General features: G+C 45.2%; 1 protein-coding gene and 1 pseudogene across 3 annotated transcripts; both read left to right on the forward strand.

The window, feature by feature from the left end:
- Positions 1 to 215: 215 nt before the first annotated feature.
- Positions 216 to 1,936, forward strand: CUNH17orf107 (chromosome unknown C17orf107 homolog). 3 transcript variants are annotated; one of them, XM_039869670.1, is made up of 5 exons: positions 216 to 672; positions 803 to 967; positions 1,083 to 1,181; positions 1,314 to 1,355; positions 1,434 to 1,936. In XM_039869670.1, exons 1-5 carry the CDS (start codon positions 598 to 600, stop codon positions 1,530 to 1,532), a joined length of 480 nt encoding a protein of 159 aa, XP_039725604.1. In that variant the 5' UTR covers positions 216 to 597; the 3' UTR covers positions 1,533 to 1,936. The 3 variants fall into 3 exon arrangements, 2 of the variants coding, with proteins under 2 accessions (XP_039725604.1, XP_039725605.1); XM_039869671.1 differs by having other exon boundaries at positions 1,317 to 1,355; XR_005654260.1 differs by having other exon boundaries at positions 216 to 1,355.
- A 6,101-nt stretch (positions 1,937 to 8,037) lies between these two features.
- On the forward strand, positions 8,038 to 8,156 carry LOC120607997 (uncharacterized; annotated as a pseudogene).
- The last annotated feature ends 5,757 nt before the right edge of the window (positions 8,157 to 13,913 follow it).

Below are 13,913 nucleotides of genomic sequence, written 5' to 3' on the forward strand. Positions count from 1 at the left end.
CCGGCTGCAGGCGCCCCCATTCACCCACCCAGGTCACTCTGCTCACCGGTCCATGTTCCGTGCCGGTGCCTCTGGCCCTCAAACACAAGCTCGCTCCGTGGCTTTTTCAGTATCAGCTCCTCTGCGCGGAGCAGTATGCCCACGGACGACGCCCGTCTAGGGGGCGAGGCAGCCCGGGGGACCTCGGGGGATTCCACGGTGCCCAGGAGGCGCGGCAGCAGCTCCAACAGGACCTGGAGGCGGGGCCGTGGTGGAGATTAGCTCGAAGCCGCGCCCCCTACCCTGGAACCGCCCACCCCGCGCTTACGTGGCGCAGACGCAGGGACTGGGCGTGAGTGGTGGGCGTCCGCAAAGACACGTTGAGCACGATGACGCAATTCATGACAATGAGCGTGGCAACAACCATGACGAAAATGAGGTACCTGAGGAGCCCGAAGTGCGTGACGTCACAGCCTCCCCATGTCCCCGGAACCACAGAGAGCGCCGCTCTCCTCTGACCTCACAAACAACTTTCCGCAGGGGGTGGAGTGAGACTCCTGAGTTGCTCCTTTGAGGGGCCACACGCGTCCCCTGGTTCTTCTCCCCTTTCTATCGCTCATGGCAGCCATGAAGGGAATCCCCAGCTCCTTGGAAACCCTGCTGTGGGTCTACCACTTCCACAGCTCCACGGAGGTGAGGCAACGCCAGTGGCCCCTGCCCCAGGATGGCAACCTGAGACCCTCTGGGAAGGTCTGCACCGCCGCCCCCACCGTGACTTCTGTCCTATGAACTCATGGCTCCACTGCCCCTGCTTCTCCTCCAGGTGGCCCTCCAGCCTCCCCTTCTATCTTCCCTGGAACTAGCTGTGGCCGCAGCCCATGAGTATCTGAAGCAGAGATTCAGAGAGCTGAAGTCCCTGGAGCCGCTGGAGCCGAAGAATACGCCCGCTCCGAAGCCCACCCTGGGGCTGGTGCTAAGAAAAGCTGTGGCAAGCTTCGTGAACTTCGGCGCCACCTTAGAGGTGGAGCGCTAGAGGACTGATGAGAGGGGGGACGACAAGGGATCGGGACCTCTGTATCCTAACTCCTATACCCACACTGCAGATCTCAGCCCTATGGCTGCGGCAGTCGGTGGGCCGACTAGATGGCGACGACGGCAGCCCGGGACCAGACTCCGGTGATCCGGGTGGAGCGCTGGCCCAGGTAGCCTAGGCTGTGGGGCAGGGTGCTCGGCAAGCGAAGGTTACTGCGGGCGAGAGCGCCCGGCTTCTGCTCCAGGGGGCGAGGCTATGCCTGTGTGGATGGGGTCTACAGAGGTCTGCCTCATTTCTGCAGCAGTGGCGACTCCAGCTGGGCTTCGGAACCTCCGGGGAACCGGTGAGTTCGGGATGGGGGTGAGTTGGGGGCCAGAGGCCGCGCGGCTGGGGAGGCACTGAGCCAGCCCGTCCCCAACAGAGATACTCAGGAGACCTCAAGGTGGCGTCCAGCAGCAGCGCTGAGGACGGGGATCCAGAGACTCCATCGCAGTCCCAGCCCCACTTCGCGTTCAAATAAAGCCCAGGCCGGGATGAGACAGCTTAAGCTGCTCCCGGAGTTTTTTGCTGTTGGCCCCGCCCTCCCCCGCCTCGTCCCTCTTAGCTCCGCCCCATGCCAGTCTGGCTCCGCCCCTCGCGTTGGCCAAGACCGTATATGGGCACCGCCGAGACCCGCTGTGCCCTCACCTGCCCAGCAATGGCACGCTCAGAGACGTCTCTGGGATTTTCTGGGCAATTAGGAACAAGAAGACGGTCTGGGCGAGCAGGACGTTGATGGAGACGGTGCATTTCTGGCCGCCGGCTGGAGGAGGGCCCAGTGAGAGCAGCCCTCCATCCCCCCCAAAGCGAGCCAGGATTTAGGGTTGGGATGACAACTTACCCTGCGCCGGCAGGAAGTAGGCGAGTAGTACCAGGCCTGAGATGAGCACGCAGGGCACTATAATGTTAATGACGTAGAAGAGTGGCTTCCGGCGAATGATGAGCGTGTAGATGACCTCAATGTCCCTTGGACCATCAGGGGAGCTACCGTTGTGGCGGCGGATCACCCCGGGGCAGAAGTCAATGGCCCACTCGCCATTCTCTGTAGGACGGGTGGCGAGTTCAGCCCGCCCTCAGGGGTGGGGTGCCCTGCTGTGCTCTGTGGCCCCACACTTGACAGCGGGAGCCTGTAACTTTGGGCGGGAGAGAGGAGGCAGCTGTCTGGACCAGGGTAGGTGAGGCAGGTGGTCTGGACTGCTTGGGCATGGGCCGACGGCATGAGGACAATTCGGGCGGAAAAGGACATTCTTGGTGAGGGTACAGAATGACCACGAGGAAGTAGGACTAGTCTGACAATCGAGAATGATTTCAGGAAAGGGGCAAGTTAAAGTATGCTTGCCAAAGTCAATTCCCTGTACTGATGGTCTGGGGCAACCCCCTTCAAGTCTCCTCCCTGGACCCTCGTCTAGAAGCGGATTTTCGGAACAGGAGGCGACCTCACCAGTATAAGCCTCAGTGTCGATATGTATCTTGCTGAAGGTCTCTCCGTCATCATCCACAGCAAAGACAAACTCCACCTCTTCAGCATTGTACGTCTGAGAGCTGCGGAGGAGCCAGGGCCGGGGGCCCAACCCCAGAAGATCGAACCCAAGCCCTTGCCTTAGGCCCTGCCCTCGAAGGTGGGATCTGGCTGGATAATAACGCTCCACCCCATTACCCAGACCACGCTTGTTGCCACCCCTACTTCTAACTCGCTGGAGTGGGCCCACCCATCCCAGTGTCTGGCTCCGCCTCCAGGTTAGAGTTCTCCATATGGCTCCGCCCCCTGCTCCCGTAACCCCATAATCGTCCTGGCCTCTAAGTAATTTCCCACCGGAAAACGAGCGAGCAGTTCTGCCAGTCGAAGGGGAAGTAGGTGACCTCCACGGCGCAGGTGCTGCGGTAGATGGCCGGGGGCAACCAACTCACGTAGCCGCCTTGGGAGACCAGCACGTTGCAGTCGTAGGCCACGCCGAACTGGCCGTCAATACTGTAGGCTCCCGGAAACCCAGCGTTTGCGGAAGTCCGTGGCTCCTCGCCCTCAAGCAACACCCTGTCCCAACCAGGTCCAGCCCAGTTTCCCTCCTACCCGCCCCCTCAGGACTCGGGTTCCTTCCAGCCTGGCTTCTACCCGGTCCTCACTTGTTTTCCAGCACAATCTCTGGTAGCCATACGAGTTCTGAAGGGACCCGCAGGGTTTCAACACCCCCGAAGTCTTCCTTGCTGTAGTTCAGTCGGTAATCATGCCAATCCTAAAGGGTGGGAGTGGAAGGACATGTGCCCTGCATCTCCCAACTACTGTATGTTAGGAGTTTGGAAGAAAGGGGGCCCCTCTCTAGGGAGGGAACGAGACCTAACACTGTTCCCCAGAGTTGACTCACGATTCCAATCCAGACGCTGCTGGTGAGAGTCTCCTCTTTTTCGTTCTGCAGATGGGCGATTAGGATGATTGAAATGGTTTTCCAGGGCCAGAAGTGAACTTTAGGACAGAGTTCAGCTGCTGGGGCCAGAAGTGGAATCTTAAGCTCAGAGATGGTGGTTAGGGTGGAGATGGGGTATCTTACCAGTGAGATGAGGTTGGTTAGGGTGACCTTGAGGGTAATGGTAACAGTGTCCTCAGGCCCCCTCACTGGCCGACGTTCTGGGTCATAGTTGTCGAAGAGATGATGATAAAGACGTAACTCCTCATTCGTCCCCTCACCTCTCCCTGGGGATGGGGTCAAACAATGGAGTTTACTAGTGATGAAGATGCTATAGGAGGCCTCTCCTCTCTGCTTCTTCTGAGTCTGTGCAGGGCTCTGCTTCTCTGTATATCTGTCTCTGAGACTATTATTCCATGTGTGCCGAAGCAATGATATTGCACCTAGTCTCTGTCTTTGTCCTGTCCCTTTATGATAATATCTCCATGTGTATGTCTGACCACCTCCCCTGACCCCTGTCCATACCGAGGAGCTGCAAGAGGACCAGGGCGCTGAGCAGAGCCCTAGCCATCCTGCTGTCTGGTCTTCAGGGTTATTCTGAGCTTTGGCAGGCTTGGAGTGGGCCAGGCCAGGGTACTTGAGTGAGGGGAAGAAGGGTGTTAGTTCCGGGCTGGGTTAGGAGACTGTCACCTAATCCTTTTACCACCCCTGCTGCAGCCAGGGACATCTTGGCTGCTTCCAGAGGCAGCTGCCCCATCCTGTGTTCCCTGCCCCCACCCCATTCCAGCATCCTTTGCCTGGTCTTTGGCCAGCTCCCCAGCCACAGGCCTGATCCTCTCGTGACTGGAGCAGGCTCAACTCAGGTGAACAGGTCCTTTAAGAGCACCTGGAACCACAAGCCTGCAGCAGGGGATGGGGGGCCCCGTTTTGACATGCGCTGGTGTCCTTTGAGTAAGCTTCCCTATGCAGGTCACACCTCTTGCCTCTCATACTCATCCATGTGGAACACACACTACCACCACCCTAAGCCCAGCCAAGGTCACACTGATGAATTTTCTATTGGCAGTTTGGCAAAAAGCAAAGTTTCTGTAAAGACCTGGTAATGAGACAGGCAGTCACAGGGAATTAGTCTGCAGTAACAGACTCCATCTGGCAAAGGAGCTACTGCATTACAGGCCCCACCTACTCCCATAACCTATCCCCATGTCTGCCTACTCCCAGCCCCCCTGAGTGGGCACTTGCCAGACAGGCCAGTTTCTCCTTGTCTCTCCCTGCTGCCACCTTGTGGCCACATGTGATAGTACTGCCTTCCCCACCCAAAACACATACATGCCTTAATTGATCCTTTCAGTACTCCTTAAAGTTTCCCTAGACCACCCTAATCAATCACCTGAGATGCTAATTTAAAATTCAGGTTCCTAGGCTCAATCCCTAAAGAATCCCAGTTTAGGAAGATAGCAGAAATGGTGTTCTGGGAATCTGTTTTTAAGAAGGTATCCGTGTTTCCATATGTGTGGGAGGTACTGCTGAACTAGGCACTTTTTATGCCTTACACATTGCTTCCTCATGCCAGTCCAGCAAAGCAGTTACCATTGTCCTGAATGTACAAAAGAGGTCTCTAAGGTCAGGTACAAGGTCATACAAATAGATTAGCAATAATGCATAAGACTTATTAATCAGCTTTGTTAATCATGTATACCTGTGTTCATTTTACATTTCACTTTTATGGCCATTTTGGGGTCTCTTTCCTGTACCTGTGAGGTCCCTCATAATTGCCACCATATGGCCATTTTGGTGTCTCTTTCCTGTACCTGTGAGGTCCCTCATAATTGCCACAGCGAGAATACTAAAGACCAGAAGGTCCATGCATCTTGTCCATTTCCCACACATCCTTGAAGCCTCTGCTTCCACTGCCAATTGCTTTATCATTCCATGTTTCCCATTTTAGACACAGAAAAAATCTGTTTGGCCCAACTCACCTCCTTGCATGTGGCTGATACATGTATTGACTTTAAAACCTGTGCTGCTGCTTATTCCACAGCCTCTGGGTCAGGGCTTGGGCCAATAGTTGTTGTGATAAATACAGATGTTTATTCAGACATTAATGGGCACCTGCAAGGTTCCCTGCACGGGCCAGATGTTATTATAGAGATGAGTAAGACATGGTCTTGAGGAGAAAGGAGAGAACTATAAGCAAACAGTGACATCAGAACTGTCAAAAGGGTAAAAATACAAGAGCTATGAAGCTGTAGGTAGCGTCTTTGTGTTACAAGAATGAGATCCACAAGGCAGATTTCCTGTCGGCATACACGTGGACTGAGACAAACTGAACCAGTGTCAGAGGCCAAAGCAGCTCTGGAGACCAGCCACTCCCACCTCTCCTGCCTCTGCTCTGTTTTCTGTGCTCCTCTCACTCCTGATCAGCCTGCCTTTTCTCTTGACTTTATGTGTCCTCTTTATACTGTGTGGTTTCTGCATCATTTCACCATGGTCTTGACCCCAATTTGACCACTTGTCTTCTCTATGTAGATGAGCCAATTCAACCTTTGCTGTCATCATTATCTATCTGATGCCATGAGGCTATGGGTTCAGGCCTGGAACAGTCATGGCCTAAGACAGCCCCATTTACCAAGGGTGGTAGGTGTGGCTACATGTCCAGAGCCTTCCACCCCTTACTAACCAAGCCTACTGCCTATACATTTCATTCCCAAAATACCCTGTCATCATCCTATTCTTATTGCTACAATGGATAATGCACTATATTCTTCCCAGCAGGATTGACACTTGATGTCTTCCAAAAATAATTGTGGCAGGGGCCCTTCAAAACAGCTCTCAACATCAGAGTTCAGCATCCACAGGTTTATGTACAGTCTCCTTTAGATGTGATTTCCATCCATTCTCCAGATATGAGCTAAATCTTCAATTTAATCACCATTATTACATCATGTATAAACAATACTCCTCTCTCTCTTTCTCTATCACACACACACACACGCGCACATGCGCACACACACACACACACACACACCACATCATATAAGATACAATGGTAGGGCAAAGCCACATTTGGACCAACAACCTGCATGTGGGAGAGTAGTTTGGGGTGGAGAGAGAGTACGTAGAAATCCTTGTCCTTTGATGCCCAAGCTCATGTGTTGCAGCTTGAATCATTGGCCCAGCATGTGTCACATTCTAAAGCAGAGCACCTTTCTGTAGGGTCCCCAACTGGGACTATAACTCATGGGTGAAGGTTTTCCTCACATCAGTGAACCCCACAGATATCTCTTGCAAAGTCAGCACATCAGCAACCTTCCCCCTTCCCAGCCTTCCCCGTCCCCCCCCCCATTCTTTGCCTTCCACAGTCTATGCTACTGGCACAGAGCTGAGCCATCAGTTTGTTTTGTCTTGTTTTGTTTTTCTGTTTGCTCAGGATGACGATTACCTGAGAGACTGAGACTTTCTGCCAAGTTTGTGGAATCAGGCACCTAAGTTAGGCCTGGGTTTTGTATTTTTATAATGAAAATTTCACAGAACCTCAGTGGTCTGCCTGACAATTTTGTTTCTGGAGATGCCTTGACTTCTAAGCTAGACCCAAAGATCTTAGCTCAACAGGAAGCCACTCCCTTTATCTACTGCTTCTTGGCTGGTAACTCAGAACAGCTGCAGCTGTCCCAGAGGCCAGGCCTGCCAAGCGTCTGAAGCGTCTGTTTCTTAGTCATCAGTGTCCTCACGATGAAAATATCCCCCAGCTCCTCTGATGAGAGCCCTCTTTTTCTTTGTGAATGGGGAGAGTGAATTGGCTGAGGGCAGGGAGGGGCAGCAGACAAAGATTTCTAGACTGTCTCCCTCACTAGAACTTAAGCTCTCTGATCACTAAGACCTTGCTGGTTTATTGTGTTCAAGGCATATAGCACAAACCTTAACACATGATGGGCACTCAATAATTTACTGAACAAATGGATAAGTGAAAGAATGAGTGTCTTACCTTCCTAGCACCCTCCCTGTTACTGAGAACTGTTCTCCAACCATTTGACTCCAGAGAATCCACCAGGTACTCAGAGACCCGCCACCTCTGGCCAGAGTTGATAGGTCCAGAAGAGAACACCTGACCCAAGCCTGGTCAAAAAAGCCCTTCCTTGGGAATTTTGTCAAGTGGGTACTGAGGAAGTCTGGTCTCTCTCTGCTGTAGGAGCCACAAGATACAAAATTTAGATTCATGTTCATTCCTCATCTTTTACATGGTTGAGAGAGAATGCAACTGATACACAAAGACAAAAAGAGGCAAGAAAGGCCTCCATCATCCCAGCGCCTGGTCCCAAAACTCCACTGGCCCAGTTGTACTTGTTTCCTCCTGCAGACTGCTTGTCCAATACTTCCTTTGAATGAGGTACCTCAGCATCTCTCCAATAGAGCCCCCTTTTCTTGGCTTAAAGATATTAGGATTAAAAAAATAATAAACTAGTATAAAGAAAACAAAAATGCCTCATAACACAATACCCAGAAAAACTCTGTGACAATAAAGTAATACATGTCATCACTAGAACAATTGAAGAATACAGAAAGACATAAAATCAAAAGCTTCCCTGTGTCTACGGCCATGCCACCCTGAACGTGCCCGATCTTGTCTGATCTCGGAAGCTAAGCAGGGTCGGGCCTGATTAGTACTTGGATGGGAGACCACCTAGGAAGACTAGGTACTATAGGCATAAAAAATAAGGGATTGTAATTGACAAGGTCCTTGCAATCTGTGAGGTCAACCAAGGGTTGCCTTTCCTAAAAAAAAAAAAAAGGCTTTCCTGTTTCTCCAGTCCCTCTTGCAAAGGTTAACAGCTTTGGTTAAATGTAAATCTTTCTAAACCCAAGCCCAGCATACCTAGGTTTATATATATTATACATATGTATACACACACATATATATACATATATATATTTGTATCCAAATATATATGGATACCAAAAGCATCACACTATGTTTACTATTCTGCAACTTTTTGTAGAGATTGGCCCATATCAGTACCTATAAGTCTTCCTCATTCTTTTAAACTGCTGTAGTGTTCCACTGTGTGAATGTACTATAGATAATTTATCCGGTTCACAATGGATAGACATTTAAAGTGCTAACCATTTTGGGTTTTGCAATGATATACTATGCAACAGCAAACATATTTATGCATTTATCTTTAGTATACTTTTGCAAATACATTTTTAGGGTTAATTCCTAGCCGTGGAATTGTTGGGGCAAAGAGTTCATACTTTTTTTTTAACTTCTGATGGCTTTTGCCACATTGTTCTCCAAAAAGCATGCACCCATTTACATTCACACAAACAGTATGAGAATGCCTGAGTCCTCATACCCTCCTCAGTAGGGAATATTATCAAACTTTAAAATTTTTGCCAAACCAATAGGTGAAAATTGCTATCTTTTTGTTTTGTGATCTACATGTTTTTTTTTTTTTTTAACATATACTGGCCATCTATATGGATCTCTTTTTTCTGAAAATTGCCTGTTCATATCAATGGAACAAAATAATATTTATTCCAAGATACGAGAATTTGCAATACGATGAAGATAAAATAGTACATTAATGTAGAAAATAAGGCTTAGTCAAATAAAGACCTTTGAGACAACTGGAAAACCAAACATCAAAATAACCAAGAAACCCTCATATCTTCAAAACCCAAATCTGGAGATGTAGCAAATGTAAAAGCGCTGCTGTGAAACTGTGAGAAATCCCTGGGCAGAGAGACTGTGGTGGGTCCCAGTTTGGGGGCGGGGGGATGGGAGGTCAGAGTGGAAGGCTGATTGGCTCTGCTGAAGAGAGATGAAAATGGTAAAGAGTCATAATAAATAACTTCTAAAAGATAGAGGCAGAAATGAGAAAGAGAGAGAGCGCGCAAGCAAGAGCAGGAGGGAGAAGGAAGGGGAGGGATGCAGCTCAGGGACCCCCTTGATCCAGAGCGGAGCCAGGAAGTCCCCCAGGCCCCAGGCAAAGTAAGTGTTCACCTTCCCCAGGTGGCAATCTTCTTACCAATTTAGGTTAAGAAGAAAAAGTCCTTGGCACTTACTCATATAGGAAAGAAAGTTTATACTGGTCATCTGTTAAAGATTTCGAATCAACTTCTCACTTGTACAGAGACCGACAAGAAAATGAATCAAGAAGGGAAGTCTCTATATTAATGTCTAAAGAATGGACAGTACATTCATGGGAAGTTTCTAGGACACCGTGGGCTTGGCTTCAGAGAGTTGAGAAGATGGTGGAAGAGAAGGTGACAGGACTGTAGATGCCCCTGCAAGGATTCTGCTGATTCTAAAAGTGCAGGAGAAAATGATTCAGAGTCAGAGGAAAACTGCTAAATACTTGCTGTGTCTAAATAGCTCCAATGAGGTTGGGAATCCTTAAACAAAAAGGATGCAAGAAGCAATTATAAAACGATGCCTGTTAAATCCAGTGGTTCATACTCCTAAACTGTAATTGATTTTTAATACTCTTAGTATTAATATTTATTGCATATTTTAAAGTTACTAAGAGAGTAAAGCTTAAAAGTTCTCATCACGAGAAAAAAATTTCCTGTAACTGTATGGTGACAAATTATTGTGGTGATCATTTAGCAGTATATACAAATATCAAAGCATTTGTTGTACACTTGAAACTAATATGTTGTATGTCAATTATATCTCAATTTAAAAAAGAAAATAAAAATTTAAAATACTTAGAATTTACACTGTTAATAGTAAAAGTAAGTGGAACTCAATTTTTTTAAAAAAGTAAGTGAGAGTGTAAAATGGACAACCACTTTGGAAAATTGGTAGTTTCTTACAAAGTTAAACAGGCATTTCCCCTTGACCCAGGAATTCCATTCTTAGGTATTTATCAGAGAAAGGAAAACATATGTCCCCAAAAGATTTGCATACAGACCAGATCAATGGTTGCTTGATTGGGAGGACTGACCAGAAACGGGCAGAAGGAAATTGATGAAAATGTTCTCTGTCTTGATAGGGGTGGTGATTACATGGTTGGACACATTTGTCAAAACTCATGGAACTGTACAATTAAGATCTGTGTATTTCTCTCTATATAAATTATTACTCAATTTTTAAAAAGTTATTAGTTAAAAATTAAAATAAGACATTGTTTAAATGCACAACAAGGACTACTTATAGAGCATAGACCTTGGTATTTTAATTTTTAAAGGCCATTTTAAATAATTACAAAGTGTTTGCTTTAGATGCCATGGGTTACACTTTGATGGAATATATCCATTTTTATAAAGTATGACAGTTGTATAAAATACAAAATAAATACAATTCTCATCTTTCTTTTTCATTAGCATTGTCACCTTTTTACTCCTTCTGATACAACTAGGGAGGACACACTTCTAACACAGGTAATGTTTTGTGAATTTTTTTGCTTGTGACAGCTGGTCTCACCTTTTTCTTGCCTCCCCATATTTTCCTTATAAAAGCTCCCATGGTGCTATGATGAGTTCATGAAAAAACTCTTCCTTTAATAGTCTTTGTTAGAACTATTTATCATGGATATTACTCTTGCCAATGATATGTTCTAAATTAATGATGGCAAAATATTAACTACTCAGTTTTTTACTAATGACTCTATTCTACTCTTCTGAACCAAAGCAACATAAGGGCAGATACATTCACACCTCTTATGGCTGATAACAGTCTCATGCCTTTAAAAGCCATTTTTGTATCAGTTAAATTATATAGCATGTTCCATAGTGATCAAATGTAACCAGTTTTTACTGGAGAAATTTATTTTTCTCATAATTTGACCCTTTCTATTTAAGGATATGTAAAACTGATTTTTAAAGGAATATATGATCAAAGTTATATATAATAAATTATCAAATTAATTCTCCTGTGGTTTAAATAGAGAAAAATGGATTCATATATTTGATTATGACTTCTTTATCTATATCACCTAAACATGAGGAAAGGCTTTCTTGAGCAAGAATCTGAAACAATAAATTCTCTTTACTTTATCCCAAGGCTAGATTTTTTGTTCATTTGTTTATTAAAAAGAAGTGCTACTTTATATATACAAAAAATGGAGGGAGGGAATATCAGTAACTGAAGCAGAAAGGAGTAATTGTAAAGAATAGTGGTGATGAAATGGTAATGAAAGATCTCTCCTCACAGTGAACTCACACCCAGGTAGCTTGACAGATGAGTTCTACGAAATTTTCAAGGAATGGATCACCTGTATTCTATACAAGTAGTTCCAGAAAATAGATAAAGAAGGCAAGCCAACTAATTTTATGAAATGTTTACTTTAGCTAAGGACAGGACAAAAATAATAATAATATAGGTCTCATTCACTTATGAACACAAATGTGAAAATCCTAAATAATATATGGGCCAACCAAATTCAAAAGTTTATTGAAAAAGAAATTGTTCAACCTGATTAAGTCAAATTTTTCCCAGACATGCAAGGATGATGTGCCACCCTACATTCTTCCTTCCCAATAGAACCCCATCTTGTTAGGAGCAGCATGTGCCAAACCCCAAGGGATGAGTCACAGTCAGTCACAGCTATCCACTTCTCCTTTGCCATACATTCAGAATGCAACCCTCCTTTGCAGCCAGAAGTGCCAGGATCTATTTCTGACAGTGGCACTAGCACAAGTCTACTGGGGGAAGGGTCTTCTGGGAAAGTTTATCCTCTGCCAGGAAAAGGAGAGTCACTTAAGGTAAAGCAGTTTTGTGCTCCGCTTCTGCTCTCTCCTTTTCACCACCAGATTTATACCTTTAAATATGGTAACGATCTTGCAACCATGAGGTGACTAGTATGAGGACAAAAAGTCAGTGTGCTGATGTCAATTTAGAAAGATAGGTTCTTTCTGCTGGATGACCCCATCAGGCTGCTAGAGTAACCTGAGATGGCTCACCTCCAGATTGCGTGTTAAGAAGTTAATGCTCCCAGGTTTTAAGATACTATTGCTGGTATTCTGTTACATGCAGCTGAGACCATTTCTACCAATTCAAATAATTTATCAGAAAAATCTATCACTATTATTAATTGTATTAGTGGATGTAAGGAGAAACATCACATGATTGTATGATTAGAAGTAGAAAAAAACAGAGAATGCAATGCCTAATTTTTATTTTTAAAACTTCAGAAAACTAGGAATAGAAACAACTTCTTTAACTTTAAAAAGACTATATATTTAAAACCTATAATTAGCATAGTTAATGATGCCTTCTTCCCTGTAAAGATGGAAAGAAGATGGGATTGCCACTACTGCCATACTGGGGGTCCTGGCCAATGTACTAAGATAAGAAAATTAAATAAGCAGTATAGAGACAGGAAGGGAAAAGGTAAGCCTGTTGTTACCTGTGATGATATTATTACCTTTGTAGAAAATGTTACCAGAAACAATATGGAAACCATTAGGACCAATAAGATAGAGACTTTGCTGGATACAAGAAAAATTTAATACTAATAGCTCTCCTTTACACTGGCAATAATCAACTAGAAATTATACAAAACAAAACATCATTCACGATAGTAACAAAATCTACAAAGTATTCAGAACATAAAATAATTAAGACTGCTCTTTAAATTTATGTAAAACTTGGAAAAAACTTTTCCAATTTATGGAAAAACTTGAAACTCTTAAAGGACATAAAAATTCAGTATAAACTGAGAGATAAACTGGATGGGCCAACTCAATATTATAAATCTATAAATTCTCCCTAAAATAACATATAAGTTAAATTTGGGGGAACTTGATAAACTTATTCTAAAATGTATATGACATTATAAAGGTACATGAATAGCCACATCAGTTTTGAAAAGGAATAGTAAAGAGGAGGGAATCACCCTGCCAGATATAAAACATACCACAAAAGTCATATCAAACAAACAAACAACAACAATAACACACACACACACATACACACAAACACAATTGGCACTGTTTAGTAACTGACAAATGAAGGAAACTGAATAGAGAGTGCAGAAACAGCCCAGGTGCATACTTGATATAGGATAAAGTTCATGATGTTGTCAGTGGGAACAGGTTAGAGTAGTAAATAGGGTAAGTAGCTGCCAAAGAGACAAAGGAAATAAAGCTGTATCCCTACCTCACACCATATACAAATGTAAACTCCAGATGAATTAAAGACTTTAAAACAAAAGGTAAAACTATAAGTCTAACAGAGAGTATTTTTTTGACCCTGGGGTGGAATTTTCGTAAATAAGATACTCAAACCACAAACCGTAAAATGAAATATTGATGAATTTGAGAACATTAAAATTTAAGAATTTCTGCTCAACAAAAGACATCACAGACCCTACCCCTCTATTGTTCAACTACTCTGTTCATATTCCTTCATTTATTTAAGAAATATTCATTAAACACCATACCAACCACTGGCACGACAACAATGAACAAAATGCACAACAGTGAACATGATCCCTGCAGAAACATGGCTGGAGTGG

This window comes from Pteropus medius, unplaced genomic scaffold (genome assembly GCF_902729225.1).
Source record: "Pteropus medius unplaced genomic scaffold, Ma_sr-lr_union100, whole genome shotgun sequence".
Classification (NCBI taxonomy): domain Eukaryota; kingdom Metazoa; phylum Chordata; class Mammalia; order Chiroptera; family Pteropodidae; genus Pteropus; species Pteropus medius.

Coding starts and splice junctions, on each gene's coding strand:
- CUNH17orf107 (XM_039869670.1), top strand. CDS start 598: ATGGCAGCCATGAAGGGAATCCCCAGCTCCTTGGAAACCCTGCTGTGG. Junction 673..802: donor ACTTCCACAGCTCCACGGAG/GTGAGGCAACGC, acceptor CTTCTCCTCCAG/GTGGCCCTCCAGCCTCCCCT. Junction 968..1,082: donor TGGTGCTAAGAAAAGCTGTG/GCAAGCTTCGTG, acceptor CCCACACTGCAG/ATCTCAGCCCTATGGCTGCG.